General features: G+C 42.6%; 1 protein-coding gene across 1 annotated transcript in view; it reads left to right on the top strand.

Moving 5' to 3' along the window:
- myo3a (myosin IIIA) overlaps positions 1-26778 on the top strand; it is an 82859-nt gene that overhangs the window by 43341 nt on the left and 12740 nt on the right. Inside the window, exons 6-28 of the mRNA XM_070435388.1 lie at positions 349-425; positions 2029-2174; positions 6402-6467; positions 6916-7071; positions 9084-9125; positions 12544-12643; positions 13937-14053; positions 15204-15308; positions 15437-15520; positions 15693-15895; positions 16832-16930; positions 17056-17170; positions 18392-18518; positions 19438-19648; positions 19921-20068; positions 21513-21666; positions 22185-22273; positions 22484-22613; positions 23623-23717; positions 24026-24053; positions 24903-24910; positions 26010-26093; positions 26434-26639. Of these exons, the coding sequence (XP_070291489.1) occupies positions 349-425; positions 2029-2174; positions 6402-6467; positions 6916-7071; positions 9084-9125; positions 12544-12643; positions 13937-14053; positions 15204-15308; positions 15437-15520; positions 15693-15895; positions 16832-16930; positions 17056-17170; positions 18392-18518; positions 19438-19648; positions 19921-20068; positions 21513-21666; positions 22185-22273; positions 22484-22613; positions 23623-23717; positions 24026-24053; positions 24903-24910; positions 26010-26093; positions 26434-26639 (2590 nt within the window). The remainder of the gene's footprint in view (positions 1-348; positions 426-2028; positions 2175-6401; positions 6468-6915; positions 7072-9083; positions 9126-12543; positions 12644-13936; positions 14054-15203; positions 15309-15436; positions 15521-15692; positions 15896-16831; positions 16931-17055; positions 17171-18391; positions 18519-19437; positions 19649-19920; positions 20069-21512; positions 21667-22184; positions 22274-22483; positions 22614-23622; positions 23718-24025; positions 24054-24902; positions 24911-26009; positions 26094-26433; positions 26640-26778) is intronic.

Here is a 26778-nt window from a genome sequence, read left to right as displayed (position 1 = left end):
TGTGTGTGTGTGCATGCGTTTGTGCACACGTCTGTTTTCGTTCAACGTCACCAGTGACCGCACCATCATGGCTAACAGAGTGGGTTTGGAATTTCGTTTACCTCATCCATCCCAGCTGGAATATGAATAGCACTTCACTCTTTGACCCTATGACAGCTCATCATCGGAACCAGCTGCTCTGGTTTCTGTCTGATGGACATGAGATGAAAAAATCATTATATTGCTTTAAATGAATGCTCCTGTCTATAGATGTCCTATGTAACTGAACTGTGCTGTCCCGATGTATACAGCCGTTCATACTGTGGATCCTATCTAATTGAGCTATGTTGTCCTTGTGTCTTTGTGCAGGTGTTTCGGCCCAGTTGACGAACACTCGTCTTCGTAGGAACACCTCAGTGGGAACACCTTTCTGGATGGCGCCAGAGGTAGGCCTCATTCCCTTTACCTCGCTAGACACTTACACAGCACCCAACACTGGACCTGTAGAAAGAATGCTGACTTTTGTTGACCTTGATAAGTAGAATTTATTTATTTGACCTTTATTTAACTAGGCAAGTCAGTTAAGAACGTATTCTTATTTACAATGACGGCCTACCCCGGCCAAACCCGGACGACACTGGGTCAATTGTGTGCCGCTATGAGACTCCCAATCACAGCCGGTTGTGATACAGCCTGGATTCAAACCAGGTTGTCTGTAGTGACGCCTCTAACACTGAGATGCATTGCCTTAGACCGCTGCGCCACCCGGGAGCCCCGAATAAGAACCAAATCTCACCTGAGTGTTGGCCTCTGACCAGCTACTCAATGTTTTTGTCCACAAGACACTAGCGCTTGGCTGGCTCACACTACAACATGATGCTGAAGATGACCTGGTTAGAACAGCCGTCCTTTTTTTACATGACTTTTACATCCACTTTGCAAACGTATTTGGTGTTAACTCATGCGGAGAAATGGCATTTTACATAACGTTTACATAGAGTATAGCTAATGACATTAGATTCGGAGGTGGATGTCCTTTCAGGTGGACCAATTGAGTAAAAAAAGACTTAAAAAAAAAAACAACGTACAGAACACCGAACAGAAACAGACAGAGGAGTGCGGCAGATAGTCGATAGGCTATCGTAAGGCTTCTCTGCCAGTTTTGGAAGTATTTTACGAAGGGTTGGATGGTACCTACTGTGCTTTGTTGGAAAAAGATAAGAGTACCTCAAATGAAGTGGATTTGAGTTGAGGGTAAGGCAAGATGGATTCTAATGTATCTGCTTGGCTCGTCTTGTTGTCGTAAATGTTGAATATTCTTCATGACTGTTGAGATGAAGATTCCGTATTGCTTACGGTTTCTTGTTATTCATGTGAGTTGTTCATGACACTACTCTTCATCTATGTTTGTGCGTGTGTACTGTGCTGTGGTGTGCATTCTGCACGTTAATGTGTACTTCATTATGTTCATGTGACATTTKGTCATTTAGAATATTTATTTTTGGGACCCTTGTTGATAAAGGTGTCTTAATGATGTTGTAATTGTTATGTTTGGACAATATTATGCATTTGTTGAGTCCGCTACGAAAGTATGTACCTTGGGAATGATTACTGTTGTTTCCCTGCAGGTGATTGAGGTGTCTGGGTGTGGATTTAACTGTGTGTATCGATGCTCTGTCTGTGTACGTACCGTATGTGTCTCCTATGGGGAGATCTATTTTGTTAGTGGGATGCCATTTCGGCCTAAGGATATTGTTGATGGCGGTGTTTGTGTGTGTGTGTGTGTGTGTGTGTGTGTGTGTGTGTGTGTGTGTGTGTGTGTGTGTGTGTGTGTGTGTGTGTGTGTGCATGCGAGCGAGCGAGTGTCCTATCTGTACAATATTCCCTGTAGATGCCTGCAGCAGTTGTTGATAAAGGTGTGCCCGTAACTCCCAAGACACTCTCAATAATATTCTCCTTAGAAAAGCTTTTTGAAACTATTAGAAAGACAGGCTGCATTTTCCTGCTGCTAATCGTAATGAGGGTGTGTGTGCGTGTCTCCGTCTACAGGTTATAGCGTGTGAGCAGCAGTTGGACTCCACGTATGACGCTCGCTGTGACGTCTGGTCCCTAGGCATTACTGCCATAGAGCTGGGAGATGGAGACCCGCCCCTCTCCGACCTCCATCCAATGAGAGCTCTCTTCAAAATCCCCAGGTCAGGCTCCTATAACTGCACATTTAACCATCTGGGGATTGAACCGGGGTTTTCAGTGCAAGATATCCAACAGAGAAGGAAGTAATTGCCTAACTCACTGAGCTAAAGGCTAGGCGTTAGCTATGAGAGCTAACATCTGTTGTTAGATATCAGACAACGAGACGTTATTGCAACAACTAACATCAGCCTAGCAATCTAACTACTACACAGATGGCAGCTGTGGTGGCTATTCATAATGATAAATGTCCATTGGGGTAGGGGCAGGATAGATGTCTGTTAAGGGGTGGTAGAAAGTCAGGGGGGGGGCAGGGGGAGCAGGTAGCTAACTAGTGGTGGCTATTCAGCAGCCTGATGGTCCGGGGGTAGAAGCTATTGGCCAGTCTTAGTTTTAGCCATAATGCTTGTGTACTGCCCGCATTTGAGTGATGAAAACGGGGAGAACAGGCCGTGGCGAGGCTGAGGTCCCTGATGATCTTCTTGGCCTTCCTGCGACACCTGGTGTTGTAGGTGTCCTGGAGGGCAGGCAGTGTGCACACAATGGCGCATTCGGCTGAGCATACCACCCTCTGAAGAGCCATGCGGTCAACGGCGGTGGAGTTGCCGTACCAGGCTGKGATGCAGCCTGACAGTATGCTCTCGATGGTGCTCCTGTAGAACACTGTGAGGGCCCTTCATACACAAAAGAGCAACACAATCATCACAACTAGGTTTTATGCACGCCTAGTCTATATCATATGCAGCAATCATATGTCCATTACTGCGCTTTTCAGTTGGTAGAATAGAACGTCAAAGTAGGGCAGTGCAGGCGGTTTGGACTGCAATTTACAAAACCATTTGCACTCTACAGTTCTGTAGCCAGCGAGACGAATTGGCCTTCCATACAACTGTCTGTGGGGCTTGGATCTGTCAGAAGGCAAAATGAATAGATAGCTTTCTTTTGCATTACAGCAGCTTAGACGTACCACCTCTCTCTGCTGTTTACTGTGATCCTCCTCTTTCTGTTGATACATAGGGAGGAATCTAGATCATCTTTTTCCTCCTCTGCCCCCACTGTGTTGGGGGCGGAGGAGGTGAATGGTTATTGATTACTGTCGTTGGTCTTCAGGTTGTGGGGCGGGTGCACAAGCGCTCATCACCGCTGTCATCTTGACGCCACAACATTTTGTCCATCTCYACCCTACCACTGTGTGCGCCGACACACAGAGGCACACACACACGCCTCACTAGACTGGAAAAATTGCACATTGCAAATGACAAAAGAGTAGCTTCCTCTCTATTCTTTCTTTCACCTCTCTCTCTCTCTCTCTCTCTCTCTCTCTCTCTCTCGCTATGACCCTCTCTGTCTCTCTCGCTATGACCCTCTCTGTCTAAAAACACACACACACACACACACAAAGGCCATTCTCTCAGCTCCCCCCTCTGTTGTTAGTGTACTCTTTGCCTTGGGTTTTTTTTGCTCCAGAGCAGTCATCATCACACAGCTTTCTCTGAATCTTTGTGACTGCTGTTACAAGAGCTGCAGGCTCTCTCCACACACTTCCCTCACACTCCTCTTTCACCATGCTGGCCAGGATCTCCATTGAGAAACCATGTTAAATGGACAAAATTCAATAGATTCAGTGGGATGATTGCCACTGACTTTTGTATTTTTGGTTGCCAAAATTCCCTTATCCTTTGTTTTGCCAACACTCTACATCCAACGCTGTCCTGTCATGCCAGCAGACAGGCTAGTATACAAGTAATCAAACACATTGAGGAGGTTTGTAAATGCATTTTCACTAATGCATTCAAATGGGCCTTGAGTTCAACAGTGATTCATTTCATTCTCTTACTCACACACTAGTGACCAGCGGAGGTACGCGCTGTGTTTTTGCTTGAAGTGCTGTCCCCATTTAATAGCCACGATGACATCACCCAAGATGTCCGGAAGCTGTTCCTCCACTGGATTATGGCTAGGGAACCTGTGTTCAGGATTATCCCGGTTTGACCCCAGAGAGAGCAGTTCTGCCAACACTCCCTCTGGCCTGGCACTGCCTAGCAGTGACCCAGCCAGATAAGGGACGGGAACAGACCCCAGGTCAAGTCTAAAATACACACTACACATGCAGGCAAGCATACACACACAAAATATGTCCCAGCATACAGTGCATGTCCAAAATACATGAATTTAGGTGAAGGAAGGGTCAAAGGAACACTTCAGTTTGTCCCCATAGGGGACCCCTTGTTTGATGCTAGGTAAAAGCCTTTACAGAGGGTTCTACCTGAACCCACTATGTAGGGTTCTCATAGAACCCCCTGTAAATGGTTCTACCTAGAGCTCTCTATGAATGGTTTAACCGAAAACCCTTTTATCTTCTTCCTAGAACCCTCTATGAACAGTTCCACCAGCCTTACTAGCCTTTAAAATGTCATTATTTATGACAATATATTACATATATCATAAGGCCTTTATTTGAGAGCCTAATTATACCCTAACACTTGCCTAGTTAAATAAAGTTAAAAATATGTTTTTTTTATTAACACAGTGGTGTTAGGAAACTCCTGGTTTACAGGCCACATCAGGCCTGCAAGTCACATTATGCTGGCTTGCAAAGTGTTGGTTTTGGAATCCAACCAGAGTTAGGATATCCAACAAGTGGAATTTTGTAGGGAAGATTGACTATTGAGAATACCTCAATCAATCATCTTAACTGGAACAACCATCTAGAACAACCATCTCAGTAACAGGTGCAATAAGTCCAACTACTAACAGATTGGATTAGTTTAGAATAATTCATGCTATTTTTCTGTGTGTAGCATAAAATGTATCAATGTACATGCAAAAACACAGACATTAAACAAACAATTTTGAAAACCACCCTGCAAAAGAGTATGCTAGGAAATCTGATATATGTTTCTATGTAGAACCATTCTTGCCTTCCAAAGAGTCCTTCTTGCCTACTAAAGAATCATCAAAGAGCCCTTTCTTCCAAAAACGGTTCTTAGGATGACAAAGGTTCTAGGTGGAACCCTGTACCTTACAAAGAACCGCTGTCTTCCATAAAGGGTTCTTCAGATCAAARCGGTTCTTGGTAAAACCCCATACCTCCGCAAATAACCCTTTTGGAACCCACCGCCTGTGGAGGAGGAGAAGAAAGATACATGAGTGTATAGGAATGGTCCAAATGTTTCCCGGAATAACACATTTTAAACACATTGAGTAGGTTGTACTAATAACACAGATCAATTAGTTGCATGAGAATTGTATGAGATATGATGAGCTCGTTTGACCACCGCTATTATCTTGACTCAATATTATTGATGGCTGCGTCCTTTTACAATTGTCAAAACCCTTTAGTCTCTCAACAGTATATCCCTACAGTCTTTGTTTCCTCTCAGCTCCTAGATTCCACATTCAGCTCCAGTATCCAGGTCTAGATAGCAGATGTTTGACTTTCCCCTCCCCACAGCTTCTCCAGACCTGTTTGTCTTCCAGATAAGAATTCATTTTAATAGTGGGAGCGTTGGCAGAACAGAGTCCATTTAAATGTCTGACACACACTCTGTCTATATGGGGTGTGAACTAAGTGTGATAACCAGGAGATGTATGCCCTCCCGTTACAGCAATGAATCGCTGTCGTTGCGGACGTGAAAAGGCCCCGCTGCATTAGCGAGTCAATATCAACTCTTACATCCTGTGCCAAGCACCCTCTTATAAAGAGACACTTTAAACAGGACAGGGAATTATAGCAAATTAGCGTTATTGTTCCTTAGTGGGTGAGGTCTTGTCTTGTCAGGGTTGGGGAGCTAACTACAGTGTCTGGCTGTATTTGCTTGTTAAAGGAGTACTTTTTTGTATTCATTATGGTTACTTTGAGATTGGAGTAGAAAGTCTGCATAATGGGCATAATGTCTTATAACTGTGTTATATCCCGATTGGCATAACACCTGTCAACATTTTGATGGTCCCATGACAAGTTTATGTCAGCATTCTGCAAGTACAACCTGGTGTTGTTTAGATTTGAAATCATTTGTTGGTGTTTTTCACCGAAATGCTTAGATCCAAGTGGCCTTAAAGTTTCCCTATGTGAGTGTCAGGCTTAACGTTGAGATTTCTCTTGGTATCTGAAATGAAGCACAGTGTTAACATTTCATTCCATCATCCTGCTCCCAGCCGTAGCCTCTGTTCTCCTCCCAGTCTGTGTAATTCACATTTTATCTTATCTTTTGATGATTTCCCCCGTACAGAAACCCTCCCCCTACCCTGTACCAGCCGGAGCTGTGGTCGGACCACTTTAACGACTTCATCTGCAAGTGAGTTTAATGGGAGCTGTGTATGTGTGTATGTTATGTGTCTGTTGGTGTGTGGGTGCGTGTGTGCATGCATTTGTTGGTGTGTGTGTGTGTGGTGTGTGTGTGCTGTGTGGTGTTGTGTGTGTGTGTGTGTGTGTGTGTGTGTGTGTGTGTGTGTGTGTGGTGTGTGTGTGTGTGTGTGTGTGTGTGTGTGTGTGTGTGTGTGTGGTGTGTGTGTGTGTGTGTGTGTGTGTGTGTGTGTGTTGCTAATTACAGAGCACAAAGTGTAAACATTCCCTCTCATTTACAGGCCAAAATACTTGCTTTATTATCCTCTTCAGATTTGCTCGTCATAAACCATTCACCCCCTAAAATAGAAGCATGAATCAGAATATCACAATGTTCAGTTGCTGATTGCAAGGCCCAGAGCATCAGTAACATTCTCCCTGTCCAACTGTCTCACCCACAGATGTCTGATCAAGGACTTTGAGCTGAGGCCTAATGTTCTAGACCTGCTCCAGCATGTGTTCATCAAACAGATTGTAGGCCGAGAGAGGATCCTGCAGAAACAGCTGATGGAACTCATAGACCTCAACCAGCAGATAGGAACCACTGGGAAGACAAGGTACCTTCATGATGCAGATGACCTCTGTTAGACAATGGTAGAAAGATAAAAGCTACAAAGGCCCCACATAGCACTATGTATTCAGCATCCAACTGACCTTTGCATTAAATGACTGCCTTGCCTGGTTCACCAACTACTTCTCTGACAGAGTTCAGTGTGTCAAATCGGAGGGTCTGTTGTCCGGACCTCTGGCAGTCTCTATGGGGGTGCCACAGGGTTCAATTTTTGGGCCGACTCTTTTTTCTGTATATATCAATGATGTCGCTCTTGCTGCTGGGGATTCTCTGATCCACCTCAACGCAGACGACACCATTCTGTATATATCTGGCCCTTCTTTGGACACTGTGTTAACAAACCTCCAAACAAGCTTCAGTGCCATACAACACTCCTTCCGTGGCCTCCAACTGCTTTTAAATGTTAGTAAAACTAAATGCATGCTCTTCAACCGATTGTTGCCCGCACCCGCCCGCCTGACTAGCATCACTACTCTGGACGGTTCTGACTTAGAATATGTGGACAACTACAAATACCTAGGTGTCTGGTTAGACTGTAAACTCTCCTTCCAGACTCACATTAAGCATCTCCAATCCAAAATTACATCTAGAATCGGCTTCCTATTTTGAAACAAAGCATCCTTCACTCATGCTGCCAAACTTACCCTCGCAAAACTGACTCTCCTACTGATCTTTTACTTCGGCGATGTAATTTACAAAATAGCCTCCAACACTCCACTCAGCAAATTGGATGTAGTCTATCACAGTGCCATCCGTTTTTGTCACCAAAGCCCCATATACTACCCACCACTGCGACCTGTATGCTCTAGTTGGCTGGCCCTCACTACATATTAGTTGCCAAACCCACTGGCTCCAGGTCATCTATAAGTCTTTGCTAGGTAAAGCCCCGTCTTATCTCAGCTCACTGGTCACAATAGCAACAGCCACCCGTAGCACGTGCTCCAGCAGGTATATTTCACTGGTCATCCCCAAAGCCAACGCTTCCTTTGGCTGCCTTTCTTTTCAGTTCTCTGTTGCCAATTACTGGAACGAATTGCAAAAATCCCTGAAGCTGGAGTCTTACATCTCCCTCTATAACTTTAAGCATCAGCTGTCAGAGCAGCTTACCGATCACTGTACCTGTACACAGCCAATCTGTAAATAGCACACCCAACTACCTCATCCCCATGTTGTTATTTATCCTCTTTCTCTTTTGCACCCCAGTATCTCTACTTGCACATCATCATCTGCACATCTATCACTCCAGTGTTAATGCTAAATTGTAATTATTTGGCMTCTATAGCCTATTTATTGCCTTACCTCCCTACTCTTCTACATTTGCACACACTGTACATTGATTTTTATTGTGTTATTGACTGTACGTTTGTTTATGTGTAACTCTGTGTTGTTGTTTTTGTCGCACTGCTTTGCTTTATCTTGGCCAGGTCGCAGTTGTAAATGAGAACTTGTTCTCAACTGGCCTACCTGGTTAAATAAAGGTGAAATAAAAGAAGAAAAAAAAACGTATGGAACATTCTAGAAACTCCTTCCATATGAATGTCATAATGTATTTCATAACATCTCCCTGTTGGCCATGTAGACCTATTCTTATATAACCGTGCATGTTTGACATGTCATAGTACAGTCATGTTACTTGTTATCTACAAAAGGGACCCATGCCGTGATCCAACGTGAACATGTAGTGGATTTATTTCATCTTAACTTTCAAACTCAAGCTTCACCTACTCCACACAGTACTTTATGTTCTATTGCATTCTATTACGTTCCTACTGGTTGCACAACTGTCTGCCGTTGGAGGAGATAGGCATTATCTTTACTTGGATGTGGATGTAGACAGTAATCCAAATTGCACATCAGCTGGATATTGGGTCACCTTCAGGCTCAACGTTTCACCAGTGACTGAATGTTGGGCCCCTGAAGCCCAGATATCAAGTTCAACCACTGCGACTACATGCCATATCCTGCTTATGAACTGTAATGTTATTTCTGTCATTTAAGCCATCATGGAAAGACAGACAGAAGCACAGACAGTAACGACAGGTAGGGGATATGAATGCCCTAGTAGGGGTTGTAGGGGTAGCTAGTTACCTGCCCACTTATTTTGTCTAATCAAAGCCCTAACTGTAGACTGTAGTTTGTAGCCTACCCACAACCCAGCACTTTGCTGAAATCAAGTCATTGTGCTGTGTCTTGATGATTGTTGTCGACATCTAAGGATGACACTGTCATCCTTGTGTTCCAGATGTGTTTTAGTCAGGCTAGACCCTTTCGAAAGCAGACGTGTTGTTCGTTTCTCCTTCTTCTGTTTCATGTCTGACTTTGACTGTAGTTTTTACAACCTACACCCATGTTTTAACAAATCAAACCTCTGTATGACCCATCAAATAGCGTGAAAAAATGACATTGTCACAGCTTTACTGACTTTATTGTCCCCATAAAGGGAAATTTTGTTGCACTGTCATGTAAAGTGGCGTTTAATTACAAAACAAATTGACAATACAATTTTCCTAACAGTTACATAGCAATAAAAAGAGGCTGGCCTTACTGGGTGGATAGGAACATTAGCCCGAGCTATTTAGGAGGGATATCACACCTGGCACAAATTATTGTCTAGTTCTGTTTTTCCTGCTGAGGGTTGCCCTATACCTGTGCCCAGAGGGGAGTAGTTCAAAGTCCGGGTACAGGGGGTGGCTTGGGTCTAAAATTATTTTGTGATCCTTGCAGAGGGCCCTGACCTTAAAGATCTCATCCAGGCCTGTCTGTTTGACTCCAAGTACCTTACTTGCTGTGGTGATAATCCTTGTCAAAATATTTCTCTGACTGACAGTGGCATTGCCAAACCAACAAACAATACAAACAGTTGAAATACTCTCAATGAAAGATTTGTAAAACAGAGTCAGTATAGTACAGTCAACATTAAAAGATCCCAGCCTTTAGAGAAAGTACAGTCTCTGTTGACTCTTTTTGTAGATCAGGTCTGTACATTTACTCCACTGAAGCTTATTGTCCAAGAGGACACCCAGVTATTTGTATTCCTCTACAATCTCTATGTTCTGACCTCTGATAGATGTTGCAGAGGTAGGTGTTGTACACTTCCTGAAGTCTATGCACATCTCTTTGGTCTTGTTGGTATTCAGGACTAAGTGTRATTCRTCACACCACTCTACAAAGTCATTTAGGACCGGGCCATGGTGTTCCTCGTCATCATGCAACAGGCTGATCAAGGCAGTGTCATCAGCGAACTTAACGAGGTGTCTGTCAGGATGGGAACTAGTACAACTATTAGTGTACATGGAGAGCCTGTGTTGGTGGTGCGTATGTCTGACACGTGGGGACCTATTTTGACYCGCTGTGACCGTTGGCTCAGGAAGTCCAACAGCCAATAAAACAGCCCCCCCCATCTAAGGAGAAGTCCYGAATGAGTCTCTGTGCCAGAATGTARGGCTGGATTGTGTTGAAGGCAGAAGAAAAGTCAACAAACAAAACCCTGACATGGGATTTGGCACCCTCTAGATGTCTRTAGACCAYGTTGAGGAGTATAAGAATGGCATCATCAACTCCTCTRCTGGGCTGATAAGCAAACTGAAACKGGTCGAGGAGTTTCTGGGTGGCGCTGAGAACATGACTTTTCACAATTTTCTCAAGGCATCGTTACTAAGAATGTCAAGTCATTCAGCACAGAGGGATTAGATGCTTTATGAATGGGTATAATTATTGAGTTTTTCCACAATACTGGCACGTGTTGCTGGTCAAGCGAGGATTGGATTTTTTTTGTAAAAACACCAGCCAAGGGTGCGGCAGGTAGTGGTTAGAGCGTTGAACGAGTAACCGAAAGGTTGATCGAATCCCCGAGCTGACAAGGTAAAAATGTGTCATTCTGCCCCTGAACAAGGCAGTTAACCAACTGTTCCTAGGCCGTCATTGTAAATAAGAATTTGTTCTTAACTAACTTGCCTAGTTAAATAAAGGTTCAGTTAAAAAAAAAAATTCAGCACCATTTTATAATCAGGTTTAGCAGAATCAGCCAGTAGAGTCAGATAGCGTGGTGTAAGACATGTCGTGGCACCACAAGGCAGGGAGGGAAAAAACAGGAAAAGGAGCTACTAGCCGGTTAGACACAATAACAATAGGATCAGTGGGGACCAGCAATTTATTTGTTTAAGAGTTGGTCAAGCTCTGTTGTGGTCAGCCTCAACCTTTATCCGCCTGGGGAGGTAAACTTGGAGTCGCACTCAAGAGAGGTGAAAGGCCAAACAGGAGAGGAGGGACTGGACAGCCATGCAGCTAAATTGTCATCGTGGGCAAAAAGCTTGTGTAGAAGCACAGCTTGAATAGATCTAGATCAGGGCTCTACTACCCTGTTCCTGGAGAGCTAACGTCCTGTAGGTTTTTGGTCCAACCGTAATCTAGTGCACCTGATTGATTCTAATGATTAGCTGGTTGATAGACTGAGTCAGGTCAGTTATAACTGGGGTTGGAGTGAAAACCTACAGGATGGTAGTTTACAGTTTACAGTTTAGCTCTCCAGTAACAGGGTTTGGAGACCCCTGATCTAGATTGATTCGATCTAGATTGACTCAGTTACAGGAAAAAATAGTATAGTATAAATACTGTAGTATTACTATAGTAGTTATTCTAGTGTTTTTGCGGACTGTAGTATACTGTATTATTTACTGTAGTGTTTTTGGGGACGTTACTGTAATATTTACTAAAGTGTTTTTGTTTTATTATCTATGACATAGAAGTGGGGTCTTTCTCCTTGAGGAACCCTACTGGAGAAATACTAAAAGACCAATGTTCTATAACCTGTAGGTATGTAGGACTGGGGTCTGAACAGAGAGTTCAGTGTTTCTGCTCTTTTCTATAATTTGTATGGAACACAATATGCTCTATATTGGCATGTACTATAGGTTTCTCACTTACGGGTGGTCCAAATTTTAATATTGGGGGAGGGGAATGGGCAGAGTATATGCAAATTAAATACTGTAATACAGTTTTTAAAAACTGCATTGTTTTTGCGGACTGTAGTGTTTAGCAAACTAGTATACTGTAGTATTTACTATAGTATTCTACAGTATACTACAAAATGATATAGTAAGTACTACACATGATCGAGGAATACTAAAGTGTGTAGTATAGTAATCTACAGTGTACTACAGTTTACTACAGCATTCTATAGTAAGTACTGTAGTATTCTATAGTAAACTGTAGTATTTKTATGTGGGAGTGTGTGGATGTGGGAGATTTGTTAAATTTAAGTAGATAGAAAGTAAAAAGAGAAAAAGGAGTCAAGGTGTTGCAGTTTTAAGAAAATAACATTATAGAGGAACGTAATGTGAAGCCATTGTTAAATGCTGGATTAATCTACTGCAATCACGTATCAGCTCTGTTGTTGTTATAAGTTAGTTGTTTAGATGCAACTAGTTGCTTAGACTTTATACTGCATCCTGTGTTGTAGGCATGAGCGCATCCACACCAAGAAAGGTGGTCAAATGATGTCATCAAGCCCCACCCCCGACGAAGTGGATGACCTTGCCACCCTGGAAGTACTTGATGAGGTAAGAGATGAAATTAGCTGAAGATATCGGACATCTATTATCAACACGGTAGTAGCTTCCCCTTAGCCGATAGGTGGAATTGTTAGCCATATTGCTCAACTCTAGCCAATCCTTTCAGATCCACACAAAAAAATGTAATCGGCTTTGTGTTAATCAGTGTCAAGGTGGTTATATTTTATTCTCACTCTGTATTAATAACCTAGGTCAGGGAGGGGCAACTGGGGGCCGACTTCCCATTTTGTAGGCCCACGGATACATTTCCCAAAACTGAAGCAACTTTCTTTTTTTTACCGCTTAGGGCCCCCAAAAGGCTAGGGCCGGCTCTGACTGCATGTRTGGGTATGGATGTGGGTACACAGACCCATGAGCTACTTCAGCTCCTCATGATGAGTTCACATTTTTTGTTGCCTCCATCCCCATCAAAGCTGCCGTACCTGACCTACACTCTTATGAAAAAAAAAGGTTCCAAAAGGGTTCTTCGGCTGTCCCCATAGGAGAACCCGTTTTGCTTCCAGATATAACGCTTATGTGTTCCTTTWGGGTTTCTGTRGAAAGGGATTTACCTGGAACCCAAAAKGGTTCTACCTTGAACCCAAAATTGTTCTTTAAATGGTTATCCCATGGGCACAGCCAAAGAACCCTTTTAGGTTCTAGATAGCACCATTYTTTCTATGAGTGTAGGTTAYTGATAACCACCCACAGTTTAAGTTAGGACAGTGTTTCCTCTCAGAATTACGTCCCTCTAGTCTCTACACCGGTATTAAATTAATATACTGTAGAAGCAAAATAGCAATATTTGTACCAAACACATTTAGGGTGATTTATCAAAGCTGAGTACTCCATTGACATATTGAAACATACAAATTGCTCAGTCGCCTCGGGATATCTCTGCCCATTCTTCTACATGGCTGGTTTAGTTTATATCCTAGTCTGGGCCCGAGGGAGGGTGTGGAAACAGAATGTATGATCTGAGCACAATGCCTAATGGAATCAAGGTGGAGATGATGAACGGAACTGAGTCCAGATTCTCATATTCATGTAAACAACGACAGTGTACATTTGTTACGTTGCATAATGCTTATTTACGCTGACAGATATATTGCCAACTTGCCAGCGTACTGTAAGCAATCCTAATAAGTGTTGAAGCTTACTGCAATGTTTCCTCAGTAATCATTGCTCTGCACCGAGGCCCTTTTCAAATGATACTGAAATACTGTGATGACGTTTCTTCAAACATCAATTATTACCTTTGAATGTCACAATACTGAATGCGCACGTTTGATCTCTTCCCAGAATTCAGTCACAGAGCAGCTTCAGAGGCGCTATGCCAAGGACCAGATCTATACCTACGTTGGAGACATCCTCATTGCAGTTAACCCGTTTCACAAGATGGAGCTGTATAGCCCACAGGTGTGTGTATTTGTGTGTGCGATGTGTGTTTGTCTGTCTGTGTGTATTCCTGCGAGCGTGTGTGTTAATGTGGTCAAACAGACACTACTGAATGTACCCGACCGTATCTCATTAGGACCTCAGTGCCCCATTTCCTCTTTCCCTACCTCTCTCTCTCTCTCTCTCTCCACTGGCCACACTTTTCCATTTATCACACGGTTTCTTCACTACCTCTCTTATACAGTTCTGGAAAAATGTTGCTTGTCTTACTGAACTGCTGATGTTTTTGTAATTGAACCCTTCAAGACAAAATGCCATGATACTATTGTTAAGTTGTATTGTCCATTGTGGCATGTTGTACATAATTAAACGAGTCATTACTTAGAATAGTAGCAACTGCACTGATGAGTGTTTGTCTTGCACTATAATGGGAATAAACACATTTTTGAAAATTGCTTGAAGAGATTCTCCGGTACTTTTGTATACTTTCTAGCYAGTAGTTCTGAAAATAGTTCTGAAAGTAGCGCTCACGAGCCAGAAGCGGTACCACRTCATCGCTCTCAAGTTTCAAGTTTTCTTAGTCATATGTATGGTATACACATGGTATACACCGTCCAACGAAATGCTTACCCGCGGGTTCCTTCTCAACAATGCAACAACAATTAGAATTCATAAAAGGAATATGAACATAAAGTAAATGGCTCACTCTCGCTCTGCTGTGTGTGCATGATGTGCCTCTTGCTAGCTGTCCCTCAATTGGCGAGGGSCTGAAGCTCATTGGTTGAACTCGAGTTGCTAGGGGGCTGGCCCACGTGTGGGAAAATCTAAAGAAAATGGCATTATCTTCCAGAAAACAGTCGCTTTCAAACTAGGGATTTYGTGGCTCATTGATGTAAGATCGTAATTATGCTCATAGATTAGGCATGTATGAACTACACAATGACACAACCAGCTCAAAGAGGGAGGTTTAAAAAAAAAATACATATTACGCTCCAAAGTTCCAGAGCATGTCTTTAAATCTCTTTATCTTTTTGCTATACTAGAAGGCAGCTAGAAAGTTGTTGTATTTGATTCAGCCAATTTTAGCTGCATATAGTGTAGCTAACTTACTTGTTGGTATCAAATTCAAATGAAATCCCCTCACATGTGCCTTATCCTTTTCCTTGCACAGTACACAAAGATGTACATAGGAGCGAAACGCACCGCGAACCCGCCACACATCTTTGCTGTTGCTGACATAGCCTACCAGTCCATGGTGTCATACAACGCAGACCAGGTACACAAGTCCGTGTCAACTGTAATGTATGAATGATACAGTACGTTCCACTATGTGCTGTACAAGCATAGCAACATGTCAGTAGACCAGAATACCATAGTAACTGGGGACTGGTTGTTTCTGTGCAGTGCATTGTTATCAGTGGAGAGAGCGGTGCAGGAAAGACAGAGAGCGCCCATCTATTGGTCGAGCAGCTCACAGTGCTTGGAAAGGTGAGATACGGTGGTAAGAATGACATAGAATGTAATTACGGCACTTCATGTTCACTTGTGACGGCAAACATGATACTCTGCCTGTTACAGTGCACCATTGCAGATCATGCTTTTATTGTTACTCATCGCTTAAAATGATACGTTTTYATGCTGATCGTCCACATCTTTGCAGGCCAATAATCGCTCACTCCAAGAGAAGATCCTATTGGTCAATAACTTGGTGGAGGCTTTTGGGAACGCATGCACCGCCATCAACGACAACTCCAGCCGCTTCGGGAAATACCTGGAGATGAAGTTTACCTGCGGGGGGACCGTTGTCGGAGCGCAAATCTCCGAATACCTCCTGGAGAAATCCCGCGTCGTACATCAGGCCACGTAAGACCCCTCAGACAGCTTCACTAAGGCATTCATATGGCCCTCATCTGACTGGCACATTGCCTTCGTGTAATACGTATAAGGCATTCTTGTGACTTTCACATGACAACAACATTACGATTGTGGCCAGTGGCCAATTAATGTGTGTGTGTCCATCTATTTGCTCAAAAGTCATTACTTCTATAATTTCTTAGCAGCCTCTGGTCAAGAAGGGCAAGGGATAACTGGAAGATTTTTTTCTCTGTCCCTCTGAAGCTGGCGGAAGTGCCTTCCCACTGCAATTTATTGCTCCTGTTGTATTMTCCCATGACCAGGGAGTGCAGAGAGTAGAGTGAGAGCGGATAGCTTATTTCCTGTTTGATCAAAGATTCTAGCTGTCGATGTCTCCTCATTGGGGCTTCAAAGGGTGACTTTTTGCTCTTGGTAAATAAATTCAGACTGCGGGTGAAGGATCGGTGCACTCTCTGAGAGTAATGTTGTCTGTCAGTTAACTATGTACCTACTGCCTAGATTCAAAGTGTCACTTCTCTCATGGGGTCATATTGTCTTAGGTGCCAAAAGTCGGTTTTCTTCTGGAATGGAAAAATATATGTGGGGGGAATAAAATTATGTTAAAATGAGTGGTTTAAATGCAACCATCATGAAGCCTATAATCGGATGTGATAAGTATTGCATGACAAATAGCTTTAAAACTGATGACAGTCTATCACAACTGACTTAACACAGCAGTCTAGATTAGCTTGGTTGCTTGCCAATTATGTGTTTTGGAATACATCTTACTATGTCTTTGGCTTTTTATGAGATTGTAAATAGGCTTCTGGTAATCTTAGGCAACCATAGCTGACAGACTTGGATGGGATTAATATTCTTTGTGTTTCAATCATCAAACATATTCATATGTGATGACATATACCTGTCGTGTGACTGTCCTTACAGAGGTGAGAAGAACTTCCACATATTCTACTACATCTACGCTGGTTTAGCTGAGCGGAAGAAACTTGCCCACTACAAGCTATCAGACAGCAAAACCCCAAAGTAGGCCCCACAATTAACCTTCCTATCTCTTGTAACCCTATACTTTCCCAAATACCCTACTTTGCTGCCTTCACCCCACCAATCATGACCTTATTTGTGGTTTATTTTCCTTTCTTCTGTCCCAGATATCTGTTCAACGAGCACATTAAATTGGGCCCTGACATAGTGAACAACACCTTCTACAAGGAGCAGTTTGACGCGGTGGAACAGTGTTTCAAAGTCATCGGCTTTACCCTGGAGGTACATACACTATAGTACATTGGGTTCATTGCTTATTCCTAAAGCAAAGAAAACCAACCTCCTGTCCAAAGGTTACACACATAACCGTTCTCAGTTAAAGCCTGGAGGATTTTTTACTAGGTTGCTCTCTATGTGGAGAGTGTCTTTGCCATGTCATGATGCTTTATAAAAATAAACAAAATGTATGTTTCGTCACAAATGGCTCCTATTTTATTGCCTTGGCTGTGAAAAGGGGAAATTATAATAAATGAGGAATTCAAAGGAGAGAAAAAAGAATTAATGTGCAGTAACTGATGTGAAGTTTGCAAATGGCCATGAAGCAGTTCCAGGAAAAGAGGCCCATTCTGGTTGAACGGTCAAGAGAATGATTTCCAGTGTTGTTGTTAGCTGTCATATGAGTCAGTGTGGACTGTGGCATGATGCCTTGTACAGTCTGCAATTAGCAACATGGACACTGATGAAGCCCAAGGAAGTGCCGTAAATAACTGATTGCCTCTGGGTTCCACAAGTCAATAGTACTTATCGTACGTACAGTATAATCACTATAATCGCTAACCACTCTGCTAGTATGGCTACCTCCCATTCTCCTGTCTACCTTGCACATAAAGAAAGGGTGCATCTAAAGTGCATTTCTGATTTGGATTAAATGGATTCTGATTTGATTTTGATTCATTAGGATCCCCATTAGCCGACGCCAATGGCGTCCGGCACAAAACGGAAAAGACATTACAGACAAAATACTTTAGAATTTACAGACATTTAAAAAACATTAACATGGAATTGTTGTGTGTGTGTGTGTGTGTGTGTGTGTATCTATCAGTTACACATACATGTCAGTACATACACACAAACAAGTAGTTTACATTGGGGGAGAGGTGTTTTAAACCGTGCTAGCTTTTGGATAGCAGCTCCCCATCAAGAGAGAGCAGGGTTATCACGAGCTTGTCGGTGTCATGTCAGTCTGAGTATAGTGACATTAGGACACGGCATGTGACAGTGATGCCAAAGCCATCAAACAGACATGATGTAGGAATTCTGTCAGATTGTAGGCTACCAAGCCCCAATGCTATTAACTAGGTAGTTCCAATCGAACCACTGAATCTATGAAAAAGCCTTCAGATGAAATCTGCAAATGAGTATTCCATGACTTTGTATCAAAGTATGAATGTGTTATATTCTGAACAATAAGGTCAAGTTTAATCACACRTTTTGAACCCTTAGGAGCTGGGCAGTGTGTACAGTACTCTGGCTGCTATCCTAAACTCAGGCGACATTGAGTTTGCCTCTGTGGCCTCCGAGCACCAAACCGACAAAAGCAACATCTCCAACATAGCAGTTCTGGAGAATGGTGAGACACAGACGCACAGTCCAGCACCTGGTGTGATGTAAAGCTAACATGACTCTCACCTCTTTCCCCGCTAATGCCCATTACCTCTACAGAGTGGCCAGCCTAGCGTGAACGCTGGAGACATAAAGCACTAAAGTATCTCCAGCCTGTTTACATGCAGTCCCTTTAAATTCAGCTTGACACACCTGACATTAGTTGTGTTTGATGATTTTAATTTATCCCTATCTGAGAACCCTTTGAATAACCCTCTTTGGTTCCAGGTAGAACCCTTTTGGTTCCAGGTAGAACCCTTTTGGGTTCCATGTAAAAACCCTTTCCATAGAGGGTTCTACATGAAACTCAAAAGGGTTCTCCTATGGGCACAGCCGAATAACCCTTTTGGAACCATTTTTTCCCCCTAAGAGTGTGGTCTTCCATCTGTATCATGGTGTGAGAGCCACTTATCTTATTTTACCAGCTGCAGTTTGAAGAAGTGTTATCTCGTTTTGATAAATGTGAATGTGCGTGTCTATGTCAGGGTGGCTGTATTCATGTCTGTGTGTATGTTGAGATTTGTGTCCTTGTTTATGTGGAGTGCCATGTATGGTTTTGTTTTGCTGATGGGCAAATGTGGGATATCTGCATCTTTTCTAATAGGACCTATTTTTTTGGACTATGTTTGGTTTATGTGTAAAGTACGTGTACAGGATATCTCTCTGAATGTGTACATTTTCATCATGTTTGCATACACATACAGTATATCGTCCCAACTATGTCCTCCCTGCTGCCTGTCTACACATACCGCATGTCTATATCATGTGCACGTTTTCTGTGTTGTCTCTGCAAATCTACATGCAAACGTCAATACCGCAGGGCCGTTTCTATGGTGACAACACCCAGTACCTCTACATTCTTTCCATCCCTGGGTTTCTCCCCGCAGCGGCGTCGCTGCTGTGTATCCGTCCAGACGAGCTCCAGGAGGCCCTGACGTCCCACTGCGTAGTGGCCCGGGGCGAGACCATCGTCAGGCCCAACACGGTGGAGAAGGCCACGGAGGTGAGGGACGCCATGGGCAAGGCCCTATACGGCAGGCTCTTCAGCTGGATCGTCAACCGCATCAACACCCTGCTCCGACCCGACACACACCTAGGGTAAGAGAGCGTGTGTGTGTGTGTGTGTGTGTGTGTGTGTGGTGTGTGTGTGTGTGTGTGTGTGTGTTGTGTGTGTGTGTGTGTGTGTGTGTGTGTGTGTGTGTGTGTGTGTGTGTGTGTGTGTGCCCTGAAAATGAACTTAATACCTCACTAGTAGGTGCTAATCATAACGACTGTCATCATTATAAAACCTTCCTGATCTGTCTCTCTCCGCCTCATAGTCTCTAATACTCTTCCTTAATACCTAATCATTTCTGATCTCCCCCTGACAGAGAGGACGACAAGGGCCTGAACATTGGCATCCTGGACATCTTTGGCTTTGAGAACTTCAAGAGGAACTCGTTTGAGCAGCTCTGCATCAACATCGCCAACGAACAGATCCAGTTCTACTTCAACCAACACATATTCGCCTGGGAGCAGGTAGCCCATTCCTCCTTGTCGCTAACATAGTCGTCTCTCTCGGAAATAGTATGAATACTCATCTGAGTGTGCCTRTGCCTCCAGGGAAGCATTTCAAAGCACTTTTCACCTTTGGATACGACTTGATTTCCATTTAAATGGTGATAATGCATCGTCCTTTGTCACCTGGCTCTTTAACAGAGTGCGTAACGGGTGAAATATCCTTCCGCTTGCATTTACGATGGGGAAAGGGTTGACAATTCCCTAGCCGTGGTCTCTGGGGTGCGCTTTTGCCTCGGGCAGAGAATGGTTTGCTCATGTTAAATGCTTTAGTCTAACCCCATAGAGAGGTTCCATAAATCATTGCAAAGGAGTGTCAATTAGGAGTTAAAGACAGTGTAGGATGTAAACTCGCACTAGGGCAAAGTCTGGCATAAGGCCCCGACATATAGATGTACTGTATGTACAGAACGCAAGGCTTTTTCTGCAGTGCTAAGTGTACAATATATTTGTCTAAAATGTCCTGACTAAATTCTGCACAGTAAGACATCTGTAAAACCATGTATATCTCTTCAGAACAATCATACCGGTATTGTAACATCAGGCTCTTGATAGACTACATCCTTCCTGAAGAGAGTAAGAATATTTACTTGTTTTTATCAGACAAACAATAAAGAGCAAAGCCCAGAGGAACAAGCTCTTCCGATGCTTGTCTGTGTCCCTCTGTTGTTCTGGAATGCTTTGTTTTGTTTCCTCAGGATGTTATTTCAGCAGCGTTGTCCTACTGTCCTGAGAAGAGGTTGCAGATTCAGAATGACTTTACCTGAGGCTAATGCTGTGTTCTGTTCCAGATATTAGATGCCTTGTGAGCATGCGTGAGCATGTTTGTCTGTGTGCCTGTACCCATTGTGAACATGGGTACATAAAAGTAGAGCAGGGCAGTATCGACAAAAATCCATATTGCGATAAATTGCCTGGATTGATGCCATAACGATAAACAGAACGATATGTTTGTGCACCACAGTTTTTTAAATTGTCTTTTATACTACTAGTAGTAGTTTGATGGTTGTAGCTATCAATTGTCCCATTAACAATCACCCATATTAGCAAACTTATTTCATTTAAAGCTTCACATTTCTCTAGTATAGGCTACTTATCATAATGAACGTGCGATAAGTGATCGGTATGGTCGGTGTCGCTAATGTTCGGTTTGTCGTCCCAGCTCTACCTAAAAGCTTTGACGTTGTATTTCAATTGTGTGCTTCACCTCTAGAGAGACATACTGTATGTTCTTTGATGTTTCTGACTCATAGTTGGGCCTTGACTTTATCAGGTGAGCCGAACATGAAGAACTAAACTCAACCTACCGAGGGGGATGTTATCTGTCYGATATGGTTTTGGTTTCATTCAAAACCAGCTTCACCGTTCCAATTTAAATATTTCTGTCCCTTACCCTCTCCTATAGGACGAGTACCTGAATGAGGATGTGGACGCCAGGGTGATTGAGTATGAGGACAACCGTCCTCTCCTGGACCTGTTCCTGCAGAAGCCCATGGGCATGCTGTCACTGCTGGACGAGGAGAGTCGTTTTCCCCAAGCCACCGACCAGACCCTTGTAGGCAAGTCCCCACACAGTCCTCACTCAGTCCTTGTGTAGCTACTAAGATCTAATCCCAAATGCCTCAGGGCAGTGATCGGTGTCCTGGTTAAGTGCCCAACTTGGCCCCATTTTCATTATGGCCCCCCAATGGTTGTCGTGCATTACCCTTGTCGCTGCTTCACATTGGTGGTGGATGAGGTGAGCTCCCTCCATTACTATGTAAAGCACKTTGGGTGTCTAGAAAAGTGCTATATAAGTCCAATAAATTATTATTATTATTATTATTATTACGAAGTGTACACCAGTTTTATCCTGTTAGCTAAGCCACTCATCCACTCAAGTCATTAATTATTCAATAGGTTCATTTAGGAGGACCTAAAAGTAGTTTAAACATTGCTTTTTAAATCATTAGCAGCCTTGCAAGTATGTTATGTGTATGCATTCTTGTTTATTCGGTCATTACATTATGTTTACATGCTTAGCCATCCAGCTTGGACTGCTAGTTAATTAACCCGTGTGAACTTTTGTCCATTGCAGAGAAGTTTGAAGACAACCTGAAATCCAAAAACTTTTGGAGACCAAAAAGGGTGGACCTTGGCTTTGGAATTCATCACTATGCTGGAAAGGTTATAATACATAATACATCCTGTCTAATACATCAAATATATGTTTTAGGTCAAATATTTAGAGTTGGCAATAATAATGAAAAAAAGACAGGATATGGGAAACCCCAACCCTAAATGTGAATAACAGTAGCAGGTGAAATAATCTGAGGTTGCTGTAAAACCGTGTTTGTGCGTACAGGTCTTCTTACCCCCTCTGTTGATCATGTTTAGGTGATCTACAACGCTGCAGGCTTCCTCTCTAAGAACAGAGATACACTACCGGCAGATATTGTTCTTCTGCTGAGGTCGTCAGAAAATCAGCTGATTCGCAAACTGGTCACCCACCCGCTCACCAAAACAGGTAAACACACATGGCCGAATAGCAACTCTGTCTTTTAGCACAATCAACTAACCTATGTTTTCACTTTGTATGTTATAATTGAGGTAGTCTCTCAAATTGACMGTTTTCTTGTCAAGCAAGGCATCGATTTTATTCCCGTCTGACTCTCTCCAGACTTGCCTTGTGGTGATTATTCAAATATTGTATCGTAACAACCTCAATATATATAAGAAATTAATGCCGATGTAAACAAATGTGTTTATTTGTCTAAATTGAAATGCTAAATGCCAAAGAACCAAAGAAAACCGGTCCATGTCACTTTTTTCAGTGCGGCCTGTTGTTATTGGAGGCAGGGCTTTTGTTGTGACAAGCTGGTCTTTGCAGCGTGAGTATCCTTCATAGGCAGAGGACGCGGCCAACTGAGCCCAAATCCAATCAGCAATCCCATAATCACTCTTTAATATACCCCTGAAGCTGTTTTATTGAGCTACGGCAACCTCTCCTCCCCCTTTGTACTGCCATCCCTACTGCCCTCATGAAAGCTAACACGATGACATGCTAGCACGCTACTGGAGAGATTAGCAGAGAGCGAGTCCACTTCTCTATAGCTGTGTGCTATTGAAATAGCATCGGCCTATAGCTATACACCTGACATTATCAAGTAACATGGAAATTCTGGCTATGTTTGTTGATGAATTTGCATGGCAGATGTTGCATCACTAATTTTGATTTTTGGATTGCCTTCTTTTGCTAACTTGGAATTTTCCCTCTTTAGAGTTACTTGCTCTATGGGGTCAAGCTTGTTTCGTTTATTTCTCCCACATATTCCCTCCACCTTCTTCCATTTTAGTACAACTTGATTTGGTTATATTAAATATAAATGTCCACTTGCATGTCTAACTATTGCCTTTTTGTTTTTCCATGAAGGCGCTGATTGCCAGTTATCTCACTAACTCTTTCCTCTTTGAAAGTGTGGTGTAGCTTGTCAATTTGTTCTCAACGTCTCTCCCGCTATCTCTCTATCCTCTAGGTAATTTGGCCCACACAAAGGGTAAAGGGATGAACACACTCATGAGCATGCCTCGCACCCCAGCACACCCTCACCGCACCATGAACTTTGCCAAGGTACGGGTATAAGATGTTCTAACTTATTTTCCTTTATACACACTCAAACAAAGTTTATAGTTCTGTCACATTGCCTTTCTTGCTTCCCTTTTCTAATACAGTAACGCTAAGTGTCCTCGTTGTAATTCCATGTCAAAAATCGTTGAAAAAATAATGTTGTCTCTTTTTTCAGTCTCGCTTTCTCTTTCAGACAAACTAACCTTGTGTGTCCTCTCCGACTCTCCCTGTCTCTCTCTCTCTCTCTGTCTCCCCTGTCTCTCTCTCTCTCTCTGTCTCTCCTGTCTCTCTCTTCTTTTATCCTTGTAAAGATGGGAGTACTTAAGTTATTCAGTTCTAGTATGTCACTCTGTGAGGTAATGGCAATCTCTCTGTCTATGTTGTATCTATGTTGTATGGCAAACCATCTACCCACCCCTAGGAAATAATAAGACTAGTCGTTTTACATTTGTTTTTCTTCATGGCTCGTCCAATTCCTATCCTTTCGTATTTCCCTTTCAATAGATGAGAGTGAGAATCTATGAGTTTGGCTGCAAAAGCAGTCTTTTTGATTTTCCTTAGAACCTCAGAGTGAATTGATTGTCTGATTAGATGTTAAAGGGGAGGCTTTCATGTGCGTACGGCTGGTAATTTGGATCTTTTCTCATTTACCTTGTTTTAATGGGGTTATTTCTGTTTATGACACCGCGCCCCATGATATTGACTCGTTTTCAGGATGTGCCCTTTACGCACTCGCAAGAGATTGAAGTCATAACATTATCAACTTAAAGTTGTTTGTTGTATTTCTGCATAACAACCTAAAGTTACCCCTAGAACGTATCTTCCCCACAAAAAGGGCACAACCCTTTACTTTCCAGTACCCCATACTAATCTGATTGTTAGGGGAAGAGGGAGGTTGCATTTTTTTGAAGTCACAATTCCCACTTTGTCAAACCAATTGTATATACCTGAGGGCCATTGGCAGAGGCTAAACCAGCCAATTAACTGTCTTTGATGAGTACATGAATGTATTTCCATTMATTTGCATATTTTACATTTCCGCCTAAGAAAGCACATCAAAGACTCCTCCTGTAGTCATGAGAGTGAAAGTGTCATTTCAGACATGTTTTAGACTCATGGTGTAAAGGTATGTTTTGTCAGTGCTGTTGCTTTTTAGTGAGCAATGTGACTCATGTGCAATGTTTCAAGGTTCGTATGTGGCCGTGTCCCAGATTAGCATATCTTTGCATTTATAGTATGCGTTCTCCTTATTACTCTGCTATTGAGAACATTGTCTGAAATTCTCAGAGGGCMTTTTATGGAATAAGAAATGTCCCACTGATTTTCAAGTGTGTCTGGATTTTTTTTTAAATGTCAGTTTCACCAATGATCATAAGCAGGAAAATAGCTAGTTCCTCTGTGGTAAAATCCTTATAATCCATGCCATATCTAGCAATGCCAGTGGAAACAAACTGACTGAACACATACATTCTCTTATGATCAAGTGGTCACTGTCCTTTGTCACAAACGTCTAATTTCGTACCTCTGAAGACAATACTCAGCATTAAACATTTAAAACAAGTTGTCATTATGCAAACTTGATTCCTAACTTGATTCCTAACTTGATTCCTAACTTGGCTCGTGTTTGTTTATGCTTCCTCTTTATGCATCTCTTGCAGCCTTCTTCTCGGAAATTAACTTTCACCCCAGAAAAAAAACACGCGCCTTTCTTGCTTCTCGATCACACAGTACATATTCAAACGGTGATTGGTGATTTTCTAAATTTTGTGATTTTCACACAACAACAAAAAATGAGAGACAATTCCATGAAAAAATACGATACACAAATGATTGGGGTAATAAGGCTTCTGAATGTTGATACCCAATTCAGGCTGTTACCTATTTGTTATTCACAGGACAGTATTTTGGGGTTCAGAGCCCTCATCTAACACATCATTGCTTTTCATGTTAATTACACATTAATGAATAACTTCCAATCCATAATGATTTTATACTCGTACCGTTCAGTCAATAAAAATGTAAAAATATTCTACAACATCTTTTAGGGCCAGTTTTCCCTAGACTGAGATTAAGCCTTGGTTTTAACATCATTCTCAATGGAGAATCTCCACTGACATGGCTTTTAAGTCCAAGACTGAAGTTAATCTGTGTCCGGGAAACTAGCCCATAGTATTTTACACTATATATAATACATATAATACTGTTTTTCAAAAYTCACTGATATAACTCAACAAATACACCTACCATAAACCTGTGGTGAATCCTTTTGATAAACTCAGTGTTTTGTGTGTCCAGGGTGATACTGGAACTGGAGAGACCACCCACCATCCTAGAGAGTCCACCAACATGAGAACACAGACAGTAGCCTCCTACTTCAGAGTAAGAATGTCTCACTTGATCACTTCCTACATTACTGAGTGGATAGATTATCCCCAACCCTGGTAGTATAGCTCTGAATGGTAGTACAGTTATGTTGATAAACTGACTGGTAGTACAGCACATTTGCATACTGTGACATGTAATGTGTACCTATTTATCTYATYGGCGTTGTAGCAGTACCCCTGGATAATTAGATTATAAATACTGGTTTACACAAGAAAAGAAAGCAACTAAATATGTCTTCTCATACAGGAATTCAAGAATAGGCATTTTCGTCTTATTCAGGTCTTTACCTGGACACTAGTTTTGATTGGATGCTTCCTGCCTCTTCATTCACCAGTATTCCCTAATGGACCTGCTGTCCAAGATGGTGGCGGGACAGCCCCACTTTGTGCGCTGCATCAAGCCCAACAATGACCGGCAGGCCAGTAAGTTTGACCGGGAGAAGGTGCTGGTGCAGCTGCGTTACACGGGTGTCCTGGAGACAGCTAAGATCCGCCGGCAGGGCTACTCTCACCGYATCCTCTACACCAACTTCGTCAACAGGTTGGTGATCCTAATCATAGAAAAGACTCCATAGGCTCCCACGTATTGCTTGTGAATGACTAGAAGAATGGAAGACTCATTTTGAGGGTTTTAGGCTAATAGTGTGCAGGAATGGTTTGGTAAGTCTAGTATTGGTTGT

This window comes from Salvelinus sp. IW2-2015, linkage group LG27 (genome assembly GCF_002910315.2).
Source record: "Salvelinus sp. IW2-2015 linkage group LG27, ASM291031v2, whole genome shotgun sequence".
NCBI classification, from domain to species: domain Eukaryota; kingdom Metazoa; phylum Chordata; class Actinopteri; order Salmoniformes; family Salmonidae; genus Salvelinus; species Salvelinus sp. IW2-2015.
This window is presented reverse-complemented; position numbering and strand designations above follow the sequence as displayed.